Here is a 19596-nt window from a genome sequence, read left to right as displayed (position 1 = left end):
TATCGATATTCATTAAATTATCTTTAGCCGTTTTCTTGCTTCTTTTGCTATTGGCTTTACGTCGCACCGACACAGGTAGGTCTTATGGCGACGATGGGACAGGAAAGGGCTAGGACTGGGAAGGAAGCGGCCGTGGCCTTAATTAAGGTACAGCCCCAGCATTTGCCTGGTGTGAAAATGGGAAACCACGGAAAACCATCTTCAGGGCTGCCGACAGTGGGATTCGAACCTACTATCTCCCGAATACTGGATACTGGCCGCACTTAAGCGACTGCAGCTATCGAGCTCGGTTAGCCGTTTTCTAGTGATGCGTGTACATACATTCATACAGACAGACAGACAGACAGACAGACAGACAGACAGACAGACAGACAGACAGACAGACAGACAGACAGACAGACAGACAGACAGACAGACAGACAGACAGACAGACAGACAGACAGACAGACAGACGTTACGGAAAAGTAAAAAGTGCATTTCCTTGTTACTGTGGGCATGACCGATACAGAAATAGCATTCTTTTCAAATTCTGAGCAATGCACAGACAAAACTCTTATTTTATATATATAGATGTACATGTTTCCTTTCCACTTGATGTTGACAAAGTTATATTTAATGCCTATGCGCTTCATTCGCTTCTGATCCGGATTATTTACAACCTTTATTGTACTCTGATTGTCTTCAAATATTGTTATACACCCTGTATCAATACTGAAGTATACCAACACTTTTTTTCAAGAACATTGCCTTTCCAGTCGCTTGACACATTGATATTAATTCTGCTTCTGCAGTGCTTAGCGCTACAACACTTTGCTTCTTACATTTCCATGCTACCTTGTTATTAAACACCTTAAATACACAATCTGAAGTTGACTTACGATCAAAGTATCTAGCAAAATCTGCATCTGCATAACCAGTTAACACATAACAGTTGTTTGATTTACAATACTTCAGTTTTATGTCCAACGTTCCTTTTAAATATCTAAGTAGTATTTTTAATGCTAACTATGTCCGGCTCAATGGCCGAATGGTTAGCGTGCTGGCCTTTGGTCACAGGGGCCCGGGTTCGATCCCCGGCAGGGTCGCGAATTTTAATCATCATAGGTTAACTTCCCTGGCACGGGGCTGGGCGTATGTGTTGTTTTCATCATCATTTAATCCTCATCACGACGTGCGGGTAGCCTACGGGAGTCAAATCAAAAGACCTGCACCTGGCGAGCCAAACATGTCCTCGGACACTCCAAGGACTGCAAGCCATACGCCATTTCATTTCAGTGCTAACCATAGTTCATCAGATGGCTTGTTTTGAAATCTACTAAGGTAGGACATTGCAAAAGCGAAGTCAGGTCTTGAACCATTTGTTGCATACATCAGTGAACCAATACATGATGTACATAATTTGACATAATCTCCACCTTCTACCCATGTATCATTTTCTTCAAGTGAATGTAGCTCTTCCTCAATAGCTCTTTCCCATTGTAATCTATCACTACAAAACTTAACATCACTGTAACACGATGGGACATCAACCTCTGACTGAACAACTAATGCAAATAGCATTTCTTCTTCTGTTTCTTCGACTACCTTATCCACATCTGTGATATAATCATCATGCCACACTGGTTTCCTCCTAATTCGTTTCTCTTCTACAATTTGATCTGAATTCCCTGCATTACCTTCAACTTAATTTTCAATACTGACTTTAACTGATTGAACATTAAACTTTTGAGGTTGAGACTGGACTGATACAGTTACTACATTCTTGTTCCCTGATTTATGTTAATCAAAAATTACATGAATCGCCATTGTCACTAGATAGCCTTCACTATTTAAGCAAACACACCGAAAAATAACTCACTGGAACTTTCTGGAACCTTCTAGCTCTGTAGCTTTGTCGATCTTCTGGAACCATCTGGAACATACGGAGCAGACAATCGATCTGGATCTCTGGATCTCTGGGCCCATAACCTTTGTAGGTGAACTAACTATCTGGCTATGCGAAGAGTAATGTAACCACGATACCACATGTTAGTTAATGAATGGTTTGTTCAACATCTCTGTTCACGTTCACTCTTCTAGTACACAGATTACTACGTCATGCACAAGTACCATCCCACTCTACACATATTAAACAACTGTACAACTTACTAAGCCATCTCTACAACTGCAACTTAGCGACAGCTTATTTACTGCTGTATCAATTCAGCAACTACTTACCGACTGGTACTGCTCTACCCCTGACATACATAAATACAATGCACAGTTGATCCACGGAGACTATACATATCCATGGAATAAATGCATCACCCAAAGAGTATGCAATATGAGGGAACATTGACCCTCAACATATCTATCTATCTATCTATCTATCTATCTATCTATCTATCTATCTATCTATCTATCTATCTATCTATCTATCCATCCACTTCTTGAGGCATACAGCCTATGTGTCACTCAGCTTACACTAGAAATAAATACCAGTTTAAATTCTGAGGACTAAGTCTAATTTCGAATGACTTTAGAATATTTGAAAACCGCCCATTGTGAAAACTAGTAGGCTAACAGTTAACATTAAACGTGAAGGACAGGTTGTGTTGTTCCGGTCATCAGTCCGTGGACTGGTTTTATTCAGCTCTCCACGCCAGCCTACCCTGTGCTAACTTTTTATTTCCACATATATAACCAATATTTATAGTTAATACTGTACCCGTCAAATTTGGTCATTATTGGATTATTTACTACAGGTCGACATTGAAAGTTTTATTGTTCGTCAAGAGTTGGATTTATCATTTGGAAAGCTATGTGATGCACCTAACTGTTTTTTTTAAATCAGAGGGAGCAAGTATTGATCCGTCTTCGATTGAGTACAGGAGTTGATCACGTGACAGACTAGTTTCCCAAGCGAGAAACAGGCGCATGCCGACAAGCGGGCGAGCAGACGACAAGCTTCCAGAACAGTCACGACCAATTACAAGAGACTGTGTGAACCAATGATCGTCTCTATAAAAGGCACACCCCCGAGCTAAAACTGTAAAACCTCGCGTTCGCATTAAATCACTCTCTGCTCTACTACTCTGCTGCTCTACTCTACTGTGCGACTCTGCTTATTCATCGGGACCACGTGGAAATAAATTCAGCCGTGCAGGCGGACATCTACTTTGCCAATTTATTGCAGTTATTTACGATAAATCCTTATGGAGTGTACTTCGAAATTAGTGGATCCAAGTTAAGTTTATTTCTCCACGAGAACATTAAATATTCCGACGTGTGTGTGCAAATTCTAATATTTGTTGCCTTAGTTACAGCTTAACGTTACTGGCACGTGGCGAAACTCATCCCAACGAATAGACGTGAACTTCAAGATGGATTCTTCTTCTACAAGATTCAGCGTCATTTCATCGTGGGACGCCTACAGCTGTGTCTGCATGACCTGCTAAGCATGTAAGGCATTTCTGGCTGGAGGTGTTGACTGACGGGAAAATACCGGAAAGACGGACCTCAACCTGGAATCGAACTTCAGCTAAACTTGAGTACCATTTTTAATTGTCTGATATATTTCTCATTTATGTAAAACTAGATGATCTTTCTTCCTTAGATCGTAGTTCTATTAGTTTTTGCAGTAGTTTGAGTTATTTCCATTTTCATTCTCAGACAGACAGACAGACAGACAGACAGACAGACAGACAGACAGACAGACAGACAGACAGACAGACAGACAGACAGACAGACAGACAGACAGACAGACAGACAGACAGAGTTACATGTGTGTGACTGAAATTTACAATCTATTAGACTAGTTGTTGTAGTCTGTCTTTGAGTGAATTCTCAAATGTAGGATTTAGACATGTTAAAAAATCACTGACCACGCGATAAACTTCATTTGCTTACGTGTGATATTGGAAATATCGTGATATGGAGTTGTACTTCATTTTTGTGAAGAAGTGTTGAACTGAGTGTCATCTAAGTTCACTTGCAATTCTTTAAGATCGTGTCATCTACTTTCATGACATTTCAGGAGACCTAATAATCACTAAAAATAATAATAAATTCAAGTAGAAGACCGGGTTAAAAATGTTATTAAACGGTCGTGAGCTATAAATTGATTTAGAATTTTCTTACATATGATATTTGATGCGCTCAGTTCATGATTGCGCCTGGAATATTGGTGATCCTGCGGGATATTAATTGAATAATTTGTTGCTTGTGTCTTTGGAACAAAATGTGAATTGTAATAAAGCGGAGCACGTGTTGAATACATTTCATGAGTAGGGAATAATAATAATGTGATTAAGGCTCATGAACGCTACACTTGCGACTTGTAACCCATGTGACGGTGATGATTATTGAATTCTATTAGAAACTTCAAGTTAATCTCTGAAATTTAGATGGATCTTCGTTGTCATTTAAAGAGTATTTCATTTCAGGTGATAACACTAGTTCGATCACGAGCCACTAATTGAATGGAGAATGTTACCAGACATGAGTTCATCTACCGAATCTTATTGACGCTCATGTTAAAAATAATTACTTAATTCATAATGGCAGGATTCGTTGTAAATATTGTGTACATAAAATACGTATTACCCTTCTGTGAATGTGATGTGTGTGTGATGTAGTTAGAAATATTTTCACGTATTAAATTATTCAGTGTGTTTTAATCTGGTCGTGCGTTCATCGCGACGGCACGGATTATTTCAACGTTGATTTGCCACCATGATGATTTGTTAAGTGTACTTTAAGGAACAATTTGCTGAGAATAACGTCAGGTAAGACTAGGCTAGGATTTAATTTTTATTTATCACTGATTTAGACGAAAGATTGTCTAGTTCATTTTCAGGAAAGGTAAACGATTTATAAATTAATCTTTAACTAATTCACACGTGATTATAATAAATTTTCCAGTGCATTTATAATTAAATTTTACAAATATTTTCAAACTGATTCGAAACTTTTAATTTTTCTCTTGCACTGTATTTAATGTCCACAAACGACATAATTAATTTGAGCTTAGGAGGTAACGAGTAATAATGATAATAATTTAATAATTAATTAATTAATTTGACAAGTGTGTGTCATGATTAGAGTGAGAATTATCTAATGAAATACACCAATTTGTGAACATGATCGTGTGATAATCAAAGCAAATGTTACCCAGATTATACTGGAAATGAATAATAATTATTAATTAATTACTATCTTAGAGTTGACTCAGATTTTCTAACAGAATTTCTACTGATGTCATTAACGAATGTTACCTACCTTAATTAACGAAATTGATCAAGTAGCTAACAGTGACCACGTGTTGAAATTGTAATAAATACATGGAAGATTCAGTTTGATTTTGTTATTGAAATAATAGACGAGATAACTGCTTGCTAATTTCTTTTGTAAATGCAATTATAGAAGGCTCAGGTTATATTTTCATTTAAAAATTGATTTTCCTTTAAAGGCAGTAAAGGCCTAATCCTTTTGATATTTTAATTTCAGAGTCTTAACCGTCGACTGCAAGGGTGAAGATTATTGTATTTAATCTCAGCAAGGATATTTTGTTGTTCAATGAATGCTTGTGTCAATAAATGTCAGAATGTTGTTTTAAAAATATTTGTTTGGTCTTTCGTCACCCCTTTTTCCCTTAAATACCTATAGAAAACAGAAAGCCGTGAACGAACGGTCCACCTTGGGATCTCTCGCTCACTGGCTGGGCTCAGCTTCTACAGTAGAAGAAATAATTATAATCATTATTCGGTTTGGTGCTGCTCTGACTTCCGGGTTAATTGAATAGCTATTTTAATCAGTCAGTAAGGAGATTTTGAAAGATATTTCTATGCAGCCGACAGCACCGAGAGGTCAGTAAACCGTTGTACTTAGAGTCGTTTTATATGAATTGGTTTACACAGACCGAGCGAGTTAACCATGTGGTACGATTCATGAAGCTCTACGCTTGCATTGAAGACATAGTAGGTTCAAACCCTAGAGTCGGCAAACCTGGAGATTTATACATAATTATACTATTATCATTATTATTATTAAAAATTTATACACAAAAGTCAATGGAACTTCAAAAACCAGTAATTCGATACGAGAGTTAGCGAGAACCACAATAAATATTAACATTTTAGATATTGCGATACAGCTCGGAAAAGAACATGTTTTAAGGACCTAATATTAAACTGATTGATTGATATATTGAACGAGTGCTAGTTGCTTAAAGAAAACTTGTTATAAAAGTATTAGAAATAGGAAGATTAATATATTTATAACTTTGTCATAATATATTCTCGGTTAATATAAAAAAACCACCGGGCGAGTTAGCCGTGCGGTTAGGGGCGCGCAGCTGTGAGCTTTCATCCGGGAGGTAGTGGGTTCAAATCCCATTGTCGGCAGCCCTGAAGATGGTTTTCCATGGTTTCCAATTTTCACACCAGGCAAATGCTTGGGCTGTACCTTAATTAAGGCCACGGCCGCTTCCTTCCAACTCCTAGCCCTCTCCTATCCCATCGTTGCCATAAGACCTATCTGTGTCGGTGCGACGTAAAGCCACTAGCAAAAAAGAAAAAGAAATGCAAAACCTGTTATAATTAAGTAACATCGTCCATTTATTTTCACTTAACGAGATCTTCAGTATATAACTTGTAAGTTTTTCAGTCTGTCGGACACGAATATAACACTTAGAACACTAAAAATTGCACCGGGCGAGTCGGCCGGGCGGTTAGGGGCGCGCAGCCGTGAGCTTGCATCCGGGAGATAGTGGGTTCGAGCCCCACTGTCGGCAGCCCTGAATATGGTTTTCCGTGGTTTCCTATTTTCTTACCAGGCAAATGCTGCGGCTGTTCCTTAATTAAGGCCACGGCCGTTTCTGTCCCACTCCTAGGCCTTTCCCATCCCATCCTCACCATAAGACCTATCCGTGTCGGTGTGACGTAAAACAAATTGTAAAAAAGAAACCTACAAAGTGCCTGTAAAAAATTAACTATTATAACAGATATTCTCTAGTGTTCTAAGTGTTATATTCGTGTCCGACCGATTGTAAAGCTTATAGGTTACCATAATTGAGTGTACACTGAAAAAGAATGGTTTCATTCTCAATAAAAGGAAATATTTCCTGAAACAGCAGGCATGATCTTGAAGTTCGAGTTCCACGTAAGACTGTACGTCTCATAGCATATGTTCAGTAGGTTAGGGTCACAAAGAACACCAAGCTTTCTTTCATTATTTAAAATTTATTCCCGTACAGCACTTATAAGGTATTTATAAAGTAGGGCTTTTCATATCCAACTTCCTTCATTGAACAACGGCTGGGGATATGGCTAATGAATTACTTTTATAGTCATCGTTAAATTATAATTGTGTTACGTATTGGGATTTGATAAGCCCTACCCTGGTTTAGGGAACATCTGGTGACCTGAATGGGAAAAATCTATGTAGACTAATAATTGAAAACGTTGCACAGAACATTTTTCTAATCAAATATACAACTATCGATAAATTAGCAACTTATTTATTTTAGGCACAAAAAAAAAAAAAACCAACCTGCTGACTTGTTTTTTCTCATATGCTGTAATCGTCTGCATTAGTTAATACTTGTTAAAAATTAATTCTAAACTTATTCTAGCTTCAAACCTAACGGTTGTTTGTTGATTGTCTGTTATAAACTATCATTGACGGCATAAACCTTCAATATGGACATCATTCAGTCCTTTCGTACTCTACCACACACCTTCCATGATGAAATATGCATTAGCTCTAGTCCAAATACATGAAATAATCGACTTACCTAACGAGCGAACAGGCAATTCAGGGAAGGTCTTATTTCCAAATGGTCGAATTTCCATGCGACTTGCCAAGTTGAAGAGTGAGATACCACCGTCATGACACTTAATGCTCTCCCGGGCTTCAGAACAGTCTGGGCAAGTTGTCTTGGGGCAAATGTCGTCCAATTCCACCGAGGGAGGCGGTGTAGGTCCATACACAGCTGTTCCTTTGCCCGTCACCTGCATGGGGGGTGGCGTGGCCTGGCGGGGATCAACACCTGGAAAAGAACACGTAGTTGTTGTTGCTTCAGTTTGCATATAAAACAAGTGTCTGTACTGGTGTATATATACCTCGAATTCCTAGGATTGAAAAGGAAGCGGCCTTCCTCCGTCTTTTAAAAGACCTAATCAAAATACCTGGAAATTTCGAATCTACTATTTCATTATAACACAACAGGAATAGGAGGATCAATTTGGAAATAAAACTGTTTCCGCACATTTGCCTTCTTTTTATTTCATTTGTAGTTTGATATTTTTATGATCCAGCTTTTTAGTTGAATGGTTAGTGTTGTAATCTTCGGTTCAAAGGAGGCTGTGTTCGATTACCGGCAGGGCCGGGGATTTTAGCTACGTTTGGTTAATTCTTCTAGCTCGGGGGCTGAGAGTTTGTGACCATCCTAATACACATCTACATTTACATACAACATTTTCCACTACCTACAACCACAGAAAAACTCAGTAGGGGAAGTACCACTCCACATTGGGTTGACGTCAGGCAGGACACCCAGTCGTAAAACTCGACTTAGTCAGCATTAGCGCTGACCCCAGAAATTTGGTAAAGATCCAGGAAAGAAGAAGATGTAGTTTGATTTTGTTTATAATTAGCCTCCACATTATACCACTTATTGGGTTATACACAGTGGAAGCCCTTACCCTCCTCTTAAAGAGACCGTCATTGCCTGTACGGAGGAAGCTTTGTTTATGTTATATACTGAAGCCATTTATGAATTATTAACTTGTTGCTGTGGTGGGAATGAAAACAGGATTAAATAGTAGTAAATTAGAAATGCGCTAACTTGTGTTGTAGCGCGCAGAAATACTTACGTTAGATTTCACTGCAGTCCCTGATGTATGCCCGTCGTCAGAATACAGCACTTATCGTTAGAAGAGTTTGTTTCCGTTCACCAGGCCTATCGAGAAATTTCTAAGTGCGTTCATACCACTATTGTTATTAACAATATTATACAGTTGGATACAAGATGGTGAAACTTGCAGTCTTGAATAAATGATGTTTCTGCAAGGATTTTGCTGTTAGGAATCTGAGAAGTTGTAGTATGTAACTTGAAGTATGTTAACATTTGGGACTTACCTGAGAACCTCTACGACGTAATCCACTCACCATGAATACCCTCTCAATTCCATATCACTTCTTGACTACATTCATCGTTTACTAAATTAGATCTAACCTTGGAAGTTAGTAACAACGTCTGGGATAGAAAAAAACTTCTGTGGAATGAGCATACCCATACCCTATCCGAGACAAGAATAAACTGAGTGAAAAAGTGGGTACATTTGTATCTGCATGGGTTGATTTTCTGTTCTAAGTGAATTCTGCGGCCTATTTGCTTAAAGGCTTGCTTTTATTCGCGAAAAGTATTGATCTGATTCGGAGCCGTTGAATCTGCAGGATGAACCTCTCCTCTATGGTAAAATGTATGGAGGCGATTTGGGAGGTTATAAGTAAGATAATAAAGGCAAGATACACTGACTGACAGAGCAAATGCAACACCAAGAAGGAGTGGTTAGAACTTTATGCCAATTGCAGGGTAGACTGACGTCACTGAGGTATGCTCATGATGTGAAATGCGCCGCTGTGCTGCGCACGTAGCGAACGATAAATGGGACACGGCGTTGGCGAATGGCCCACTTCGTACCGTGATTTCTCAGCCGACAGTCATTGTAGAACGTGTTGTCGTGTGCCACAGGACACGTGTATAGCTAAGAATGCCAGGCCGCCGTCAACGGAGGCATTTCCAGCAGACAGACGACTTTACGAGGGGTATGGTGATCGGGCTGAGAAGGGCAGGTTGGTCGCTACGTCAAATCGCAGCCGATACCCATAGGGATGTCCACGGTGCAGCGCCTGTGGCGAAGATGGTTGGCGCAGGGACATGTGGCACGTGCGAGGGGTCCAGGCGCAGCCCGAGTGACGTCAGCACGCGAGGATCGGCGCATCCGCCGCCAAGCGGTGGCAGCCCCGCACGCCACGTCAACCGCCATTCTTCAGCATGTGCAAGACACCCTGGCTGTTCCAATATCGACCAGAACAATTTCCCGTCGATTGGTTGAAGGAGGCATGCACTCCCGGCGTCCGCTCAGAAGACTACCGTTGACTCCACAGCATAGACGTGCACGCCTGGCATGATGCCGGGCTAGAGCGACTTGGATGAGGGAATGGCGGAACGTCGCGTTCTCCGATGCGTCACGCTTCTGTTCTGTCAGTGATAGTCACCGCAGACGAGTGTGGCGTCGGCGTGGAGAAAGGTCAAATCCGGCCGTAACTGTGGAGCGCCCTACCGCTAGACAACGCGGCATCATGGTTTGGGGCGCTATTGCGTATGATTCCACGTCACCTCTAGTGCGTATTCAAGGCACGTTAAATGCCCACCGCTACGTGCAGCATGTGCTGCGGCCGGTGGCACTCCCGTACCTTCAGAGGCTGCCCAAGGCTCTGTTTCAGCAGGATAATGCCCGCCCACACACTGCTCGCATCTCCCAACAGGCTCTACGAGGTGTACAGATGCTTCCGTGGCCAGCGTACTCTCCGGATCTCTCACCAATCGAACACGTGTGGGATCTCATTGGACGCCGTTTGCAAACTCTGCCCCAGCCTCGTACGGACGACCAACTGTGGCAAATGGTTGACAGAGAATGGAGAACCATCCCTCAGGACACCATCCGCACTCTTATTGACTCTGTACCTCGACGTGTTTCTGCGTGCATCGCCGCTCGCGGTGGTCCTACATCCTACTGAGTCGATGCCGTGCGCATTGTGTAACCTGCATATCGGTTTGAAATAAACATCAATTATTCGTCCGTGCCGTCTCTGTTTTTTCCCCAACTTTCATCCCTTTCGAACCACTCCTTCTTGGAGTTGCATTTGCTCTGTCAGTCAGTGTATATAGTCCGATGCACGTTCCATTTTTGTACTTCAATTGTATGCTGATAAGGAAGCAATTGCGCATCCTGGCCTGCATCTGATGACGCTAGAGCAGTTATCAGCCCTTAGTAACACTCATAACATACAGAATGTAAGCATAAGTGTGAAAAGAGGGTGAGTATGAGACTTATACTTACGGCAATCTGCGGGTAGACTGTTGATGAGTGCGCTTCGTGTAACAGGGTCTATATTATGCTGGGGGAGAAACAACGTCATAGCTGTTGATCGAAGTGACATTTTTCGGCACATTGACTGTCGATTATTTTTATTTGTAATTCCTACACGCTAACAGAATTTAAAACTGCCCGTGATAGTGTTGTTTTGTAAGTTCTGGGAAAGCATTATTTCTGATTATATTAGACACGTTCTCGAAATTACTAACTGACTTGATAGAAGACAGTTAGTGTTTAGGACAGTGAGGCTCAGCTTTTAGGATTCCAGCAAGATATAACAGATATTTTAGATTCGGGAGGAAAAATGGACTGTATGGCTATCCGAGGCTTTTGATAGGGCAGATCGTGGGAGATAATCGACGAAATTGAGGACTGTAATAATTGAGAGGTGATCCTCACAGGGCAGTATTTTTGGACCTCCATGTTTTCTTAAATACTGTGACCGTTCACCATCATGCTATGGATATGTTAGGAGGTCTGGCTAATTATATATGCCGTTTTCCGCAACATCCTGTGACATATAATGCAGTAGTTAGCATTCTGTATGTCAAACCGGGGTATGATCCACGACGCGCCAGTCCGGAAGGAGCATTTTTCCTACGCTGTAATGAGTAGAGGGCAACGCAGTATTGCTAGCCTTGAAACCGAACTCTCTTTCCGAGCGAGCGAGAAGAGAAGATAACGCCACGCATGGAGATGGAGGTTTTTGGAGACCGGGCCGAATTAAGGTGTGTTAACTTTTGAAAAATAAATGCCCACTATAAATTCAACACCGCATTCATTAGTACCACCTCACCATAATTTACGAAAAAGAGGAAGAAGAAGAATACTTCTATATGAAATAATTTTTCTAAATTTATAAATCAGGTCCCATTCGAACCAATGTATTTTAGGCTGACTGTCAATGCATATAAATACAATACTTTAAATATGGATCAGTAATGACGCCTATCATACAGTAGTACGCAGATCAAAGGCGACTACTGAAATCTGACAACATGTGGGAAAAAGTGGGAGATATTGCACGATGAAACATGACGCATGATTTTCCAAAAGGACGCTTTGGAAATTATGAATAACCTACTGATCGCTTTGGTTTCACATATGTTCAGTAGAAAGTAGAAGTCATAAGCTTTAATTCGACTGTTATCACGTCGTTCAAAGACTCCGATTACCGGACCGATATTTTGAGCAGCGACATATTTCATTTGTCCGGAGGCTATAAGTATGACCTGGACCCAGATACTGTATCTCATTCTCATCCGTGTAGCTGCAGTGGTAACACGTTATCTTTTTGTCGTCTGTGTAGTTGCAGCTCAACATATTAGAAGTGGACCTGGATATCAGTGTACCAAGTGTTGTGCCACTGAAGAAACACATCAATGTGATTTAATATTTTTACGGAATACGCCGTGTGGTACAAGTTAATGTACATAATTGCCGAATAGAAGCCTTAATTTGGCATTTTAACATCACAATCGTGGAAGATAGTTAGTTATGACTTATGGTGCAATCACCAACGGAGGGCAAACGCTTCGGGTTATTTGGCGTGGTGAGACAGTCAATTAATATACGAGAGTTAATTATCACCGCTCCTGAGTATTTAAGAACGAGTGACATTTTGAGCAAAAATTAAATAACTGTTTTTGACAAATTTAATATTCGCATCCTTCAGGGACATTCGTTGTGATAGTCTGTGTGACGGTCAGGGAATGAACAGTGATTTTACAACTTATCACTACTTGCGTTAATCTATTTCAACTTAAGAGTGGATCTTGTTATACTAAGCGCAACAAGAGCTTGCCGAAACTCAAACGTGCGCAGAGACCAATATCTGTTGGCGAAATTTAAGCTCGTTGCGGGGCTCCTGTGTGTCGCCCGAATGCTGATTACCGGGCTCATTGTTACTCAACCGCTCACTGAGAGGCACAGTGTACAGCTCTTTATCAAGCGTGTATTGAAAAGAAGCAAGAAGCGTGTGCTTGTATTATTAATATTTCATTTATATTTTGTAGCTGAAAGTGAATTTGTTGTAGTATGATATTCAGTGTACGTAGCGATGCCCCCGTTTCGTTCTAAATTAGGGAGTGCTAAAACTTTACACAGTCAAACTAGAGAAGTTATTTATAATGTGTATACATTCATGAAAAACGAAACCCACCCCACTGGAAACTTATGTGCTATTCAAAAGAAAGTGGCCGAAGCTACGGGTGTGTCGGAAAGGTCCGTGCGGAATGTAATACGAGACGCAAAGAAGATCGAAAGGGGTGAAGTGAATTCATTTTCAACGCCTGGAAAGAGAAGACCGAAGTCTGTCAAGAAGTGTGAATTAGACGATTTTGAGAAATGCGCGGTCAGGCGCACGATTCACAATTTTCACAATACCGAAGGCGAGAGACCAACGCTTGAAAAGATCCGTAAGAAACTGGTAGAGGATATACAGTTTAAAGGTTGCGTAAGAACACTAAGCAAGATAGTTCGAGGCCTAGGTTTTCGATGGAGAAAGACAGAAGACATGCGTAGAATACTTATGGAGAAGCCTGACATAAGACTCCTACGTGTGCAGTACATACAAAGCATAAAGGGGTACCGACAAGAGGGTAGGCCTATTGTTTACACTGATGAGACATATTTGCATAGTTCGCACACCAAGTCAAGTGCTTGGAGTGACGGTACTCTTCATGGACTGAAGTCACCTATCTCGAAAGGGCAACGATTAATAGTGGTTCATGCCGGTTCAGATGCAGGTTTCATTCCAAATGCTTTGTTGGTTTTCAAATCCAACCAAACAACAGGGGATTATCACGATGAGATGAACTATAGAAACTACGAGAAATATCTGACAGAGAAATTAATTCCTAATCTGCCACCCAACTCTGTAGTCGTGATTGATAAAGCCTCGTACCATAATGTCCAATGTGAGCGTCCACCCACATCATCATCCAGAAAAACAGTTATGTAGGATTGGTTGACTGATAAGGGTATTCCGTTTTCTACAGAGATGATAAAACCCCAACTGTACGCTTTGATTAAATCCCATAAATCACGCTATAAGTCGTATCAAATCGACAGACTACTTGCAACATACGGGCATACGATTTTGCGTCTACCATCATACCATCCAGACTTGAACCCAATCGAAATGATTTGGGCTCAAGTTAAAGATTATATAGCACAAAAGAATGTTACTTTCAGACTCGATGATGCAAGAACATTGCTGATGGAAGGAATTGCGTCAATTGGGGCAGAAGAATGGTCGAGTCGATGTAGGCAAGTAATCGATACTGAGAATAAGTACACTGCGAGCGATCACATAATGGATGAAGTATCAGACAGCATAATCATTAATCTGGAGGACGATAGCGACAGTGACGGAGAGAGCGTTAGTGATAGCGCGGATGACAGTGAAGGCGATATGAGTAGCTTTCAACCTCTTTCAGAAGATGCGGACTAAAGCAAGCCATTGGGTAAGTTAACTGCTATTTTACGATCACATAATTCTTAATCTCTTTGTTTGTTATTGTTATTTCATTCAATATTTTTGATTCTGCATGTACAACAATATCATTATGCTATAGGGTAATGTGTCCTGGCTCTGGTTATAACTACAATAAGGCATTACACACACACGCTGAGATTTCACTCAGTTCAGCTGGCCAGACCGCCAGCGCAGACGGTTCATTAACAACTGCTGGGAGTAAGGCGATTTAGCGAAGTGAGGGGGGCGTGCAGTGCTACTACCGAGCCCACCCGAACACTGCCGATGTTCTGCGCAGCTTTCTTTGGCAAGCTTTTGTTGCGGGACCTATACAAGTAGGCCCCCTTTGAAAGTGCATAAAACAGTATTTGATAACTCATTCTCCATTTTTCTGTATGTTCGTGAGTGGTCGTCGAACAAGACTCGGAGCCTACAAGAGTCGCGCCTGAGTACCTGCAATCAGCTTTACAAGGATCGTCCCGAAATTCAACTGAGAAAACAACAGTTCGAATCATGGATCGTCGTATGAAGAAGAACCGAGGACTACCAGGAACAAGAATATTCATCATGTTCGTGTAAAGATCTAAGATGTACCCTAGATGACAGCAAGCCTTACTCACCAAGTGTTAAGTACATACTTTTATATACCCTAAACATGAGATATGCATGCCAGTAATAATAATATTTGTAAATATTATAATGTCATAATTAAATATTAAATATGTAGGGAACATTATGCGCGTATGACTGGGAAAGATTTATTATTATTAGTTAGGATCATCAAGTGATTTTTAAGATAATCATTGATATTTAACAAAATTCATTTGCATGAATTATTATATAGACTTCAAAGTTCTTAGCTTATATGAACTATCTTTGGGAAGAACGGCAAGTTAGCTAGATTTATATTTCTTCGTCTGGTAAAGATCTTCAGAGTAGTTTGGATATAAATTATACGTTTGCGATTCAGGTATTTGTATTCCCGGATAGTATTAGATAATCATTGGAGTTGATCCAAACCGAGGTGTAATTAATTTATAATTATATATGAAATTGTGAGAAGAATTAAATAGCCTGAAATAATGGAGTCTTCTCTATGAATTAAATGAACGGATTGAGATACGATGGCAAGACATGAGAGGGCGAAGCTGTAACATGTTATGTTGTTGGAGTGATAAGGAAGATTAAATAATGATAGCTGTTGTGAGATATTAAATTGGGCTGAATATATAGCCAGATAACGAGTTATTAGAAATAATGCCTTTCAAGTGAGTGCATACTTGACAATAAGCCGAGATGATATGTAAGAAAAATGAAAGAGAGAGTGACGGACGATTTATGGTGTCCAAAGCCTAGGGCTGCTTACAGCTGTTATTGTGATTGACAGGTATATGCCGGTCGACTTTAGGCCGAGCAAACTTTGCAGTCTCCAGCAAAGCGATGTTAACGGACTAAGCTCCTTTCATTCACCAAAGTAGTCTCAATTCTATTCTAATTATACGTTGCGAGTAACACGGATAATTTCCTGATTTTGTGAAGGATAGATCCCTTCTCATGCTAAGCATTAATTTAGCCTCTGATTGGAGTCCAAAAATGTTTACCTTGGAAGCCGAAGCCTGTTGGTTCGAATGATGCTGGAGCGAAGATTTAACCAGATATTATGGCTTGGTTAAGCCATATCTTCAAGATATGTTGTGTAAATATATTTGATATTTTTTATATGTATGTTTCTGTGTGTTTTATTATTTCCCAAAGTATACTATGGTGATGGGTTGATTCCAGCTTTGACTGATTTTTTTAAATATATAATTTGTTAGGTAAACCCAGGATACGCACATATATGTTCAGCGTGTATGTTCATCGTAAGTGTTCAATTTAAATATACATTTGTCGTGGTCAAATCGATCACATGTTCGATACTCGGCAATGCAATCTCGTGTGTATAACAGATGTGCTTATATTGTGTTAAATTTTTTCTCTCTATCCAAATCATGACTAACAAATAAAGGATACCTGGTTCTTACCCAGGAGGCTCGAGTTCGATCCCCGGTACCGGAACCATATTTAATATCCATTTGTGACAAGAGTTTAATAAATAAAGGATACCATTCAATATCCATTTTTATAAAATAAATAAACTCATTTATCAGTGTATGCTGATCGAGTTAATTGGTGTACGCCAAGAATTAATATGCCAAGACAATTTCAAGAAAAGAAGGCATGTAATGTATATAATTGTGTCAGTTTAATTGTTTTCTTTTACTCATATGTTGAGATAGAACATTATTTGTGTGGTTCATATCAGTATAAATAAAAATGTTTAGAATATATACTTGAACGGAGATTCTTCTCATTTAACAAATATTAGTATATTCCTCTCATATTATAGAATCCTACTTTCATTATTTTAGATAGTGCCTATTTTATTTCTTTATCGAACATTCCATTACCCATATTGCTCTACGAATTCAGCCGGTGATCTTATGAAAGTAGGGAGGATGAGACTTTAAGCCTGGTAAGTGACTTCTGACGGTTCTCATCCAAATGTTTCATCTGTACATCTGTTTGTGAAACCAAGTTAAATAATATTGCCTTAATTATACCCAGAGTTGTTGCCCAACTAACGGAGCCAGTTTCATTTTGTCGCCTGTTGTGTTCAGAGCTGGTTCATACTTAATTTGGTGCGACGATTAAAGCCCTAACGGTTGCAATACATCACAGACAAGGCTTTTTGCGGATCATGTTATACTGTATAGAGTAATAAATAAGTTACAGGAATGTGAACAACTACAAAAATACCTCAACAATGTCATGAAATGGACAGCAGATGGTAAACGGCAGAGGGAAGATGGAGATCGGCGAAGTTTTACAGAGTAGGTACGAGGCAAGATGAAAGGGAACTATAGGAAATGGAAACGTAGAGTAGAGGATAGGAAGAGGGAGGTGGAACGGGGTAGTGAGAGGGAGTGAAGTGTGGTGGGAATAGCTTATGCAGCATTCAGGAAAGTTACGGCAGATCGGAAGATGACGGGATCAAATGAGATGAGCGACTCAATTGTTAAGCATGTGGGGAAAGTGTGTGGATAAAAGGGAGGCAGGATGGAGTCTTTTCCAGGAATTAGATCGACGCAGATATTGATGAAAATGGAGGAGGATAAGAAGTAGGTGGTAATTTTCAACGTTGCTATCAACAACGTAAGGCAACCAGGAATAGATACTAAGTTAACATACTTGGGGATGTGTAGGATCTGGTTACGACAACACGGAGGCAGAAATTGTTATCAGTGAGATAATGTGTGGGAGGGATACTGACTGGGGTGGGGGTGGGGGGTTGGCTGGGGATTTAAATAAGACTATAGAGTGGGTATGTGAGAAATTGGGTGTGAGATTTGTAGAGCATAATAGGTAGGAAGGAGATCTACGCTCATATGGCGTTCGATTGAACCCAAATTGTGCATTTAAGTTAGGGAGTTTGTTTAGAAGAGTTATAGTGAGTACATTCAGGGAGGTGGGGGCGGGGACTAGGGAGCGGTGATAACAATATATGAAGCAGGAAGTGAAATAAGGACGACATAAAACTGCCAGTGTTAAGCTGTAGAAGTATTGTAAAGATCGTAATTTGATAGATATGTAATTGCCAGATATTGTAACAGGAGTTGAATTGTGGCTGAGGAGTGATAGTATGGACGCGGAAATTTTCTCGAGGAACTGGGTTATTTGTTGTACAGGCAGCTTCGGAACGATAGGAGGGGGAGTATTCATGATGGTGAAAGAGGAATGTATGTTAATGATGAGAAAATGGAAATTGTATGTGTAAGACTTATCTCTAAAGAAAATAGGCAACTTGATGTTTCTGGGGTGTACAGACTTGGCAAGTCTAGTGTTGATGCAGATGCGGATCTAGTTGAAAGATAATCAGCTAAGTGGGGAACGATGCAGAAAGGAACGTTATTGTAGCGGTTGATCTCAATTTACCAACTGTTAACTGGGAAGGGAATGTGAATGACTGAAACATGTTCAACAAGTGATGAATAAGTTAATCTGGGAAGGGAAGCTGAATGAGAAACTGATGGAACTAGCTAGGGGGAAAATTATTCTAGATGTAGTTCTGATAAAACCAAATAAGCTCTATAGAGTAACTGAAGTGATAAATGCTATAAGTGATCATAAAGCTGCTTTTGTTGTAGTTAAAAAAAGTAATAGAAATGAAGCCTGTAAAAGTAGGATTATTAGGTAAAACCATATGGTTAATAAGAGTGACATGGAGGAAATTTCATAAGGCAAGTATAATCAGTGAAAAATGATAAATAACAATGCAAACAGCCCACGGGTTGGGTTTAAAACAATTGTTGAGGAGTGTGAAAACAGGTATGTACCTTCAATGGAGGTAGGGAATTGGAAGGACCCACTGTAATATAACAGGGAGATAAAGATATTGAGAAGAACGTGCAGGTTAGAAAGAAATACAGTTGGGAATGGTTGCGGGAGTAAAGAGAACCTAAAGGAAATTTCTAGGAAATTGTGTTTGTCAAGAGAGTCAGTGAAGGATAACGTGATGGCGAACATACCTGGCAGCCACATGGATTCTGGGGAACCATGGAAGGATTTGTATAGATACTTTACGGCAGAAACAGGTTCTAGGAAGGATATTCCAGGGATAATTAATGAACAAAGGGAGTGTATATGTTAGAACTTACTGAAGACAGCAGTATATGGAGGCAGTTTGATATAAGGATAATGTCCAGGTAGAGGGAGCGACTAATATTAGAGAATTACATATGGCAATAATGGCATTTACAAAAAGATAAAAAATTTGAAAGCTAGAAAAGCAGCTGGGAATGTCAAGATTTCTGGGGATATAAAATAAAAATGTTATTGGTTTTACGTCCCACGTCAAGAAGCTAGCTACATGATGCAGTTACACACTGATGGAGGGTTAGAATAAGACACAGCTACTTTTACGTTTCTCGGAGA

General features: G+C 40.0%; 1 protein-coding gene across 1 annotated transcript in view; it reads right to left on the bottom strand.

Moving 5' to 3' along the window:
- The window catches only part of LOC136863509 (uncharacterized), a 931909-nt gene that overhangs the window by 255637 nt on the left and 656676 nt on the right, over positions 1-19596 (bottom strand). The window contains exon 10 of the mRNA XM_068225974.1: positions 7775-8029. Coding sequence (XP_068082075.1) covers positions 7775-8029 — 255 coding nt within the window. The remainder of the gene's footprint in view (positions 1-7774; positions 8030-19596) is intronic.

The sequence above is a fragment of the Anabrus simplex genome, chromosome 2 (assembly GCF_040414725.1).
Source record: "Anabrus simplex isolate iqAnaSimp1 chromosome 2, ASM4041472v1, whole genome shotgun sequence".
Classification (NCBI taxonomy): Eukaryota; Metazoa; Arthropoda; class Insecta; order Orthoptera; family Tettigoniidae; genus Anabrus; species Anabrus simplex.
Note: the sequence above shows the minus strand (reverse complement) of the source record. Positions and strands in the feature narration are given on the sequence as shown.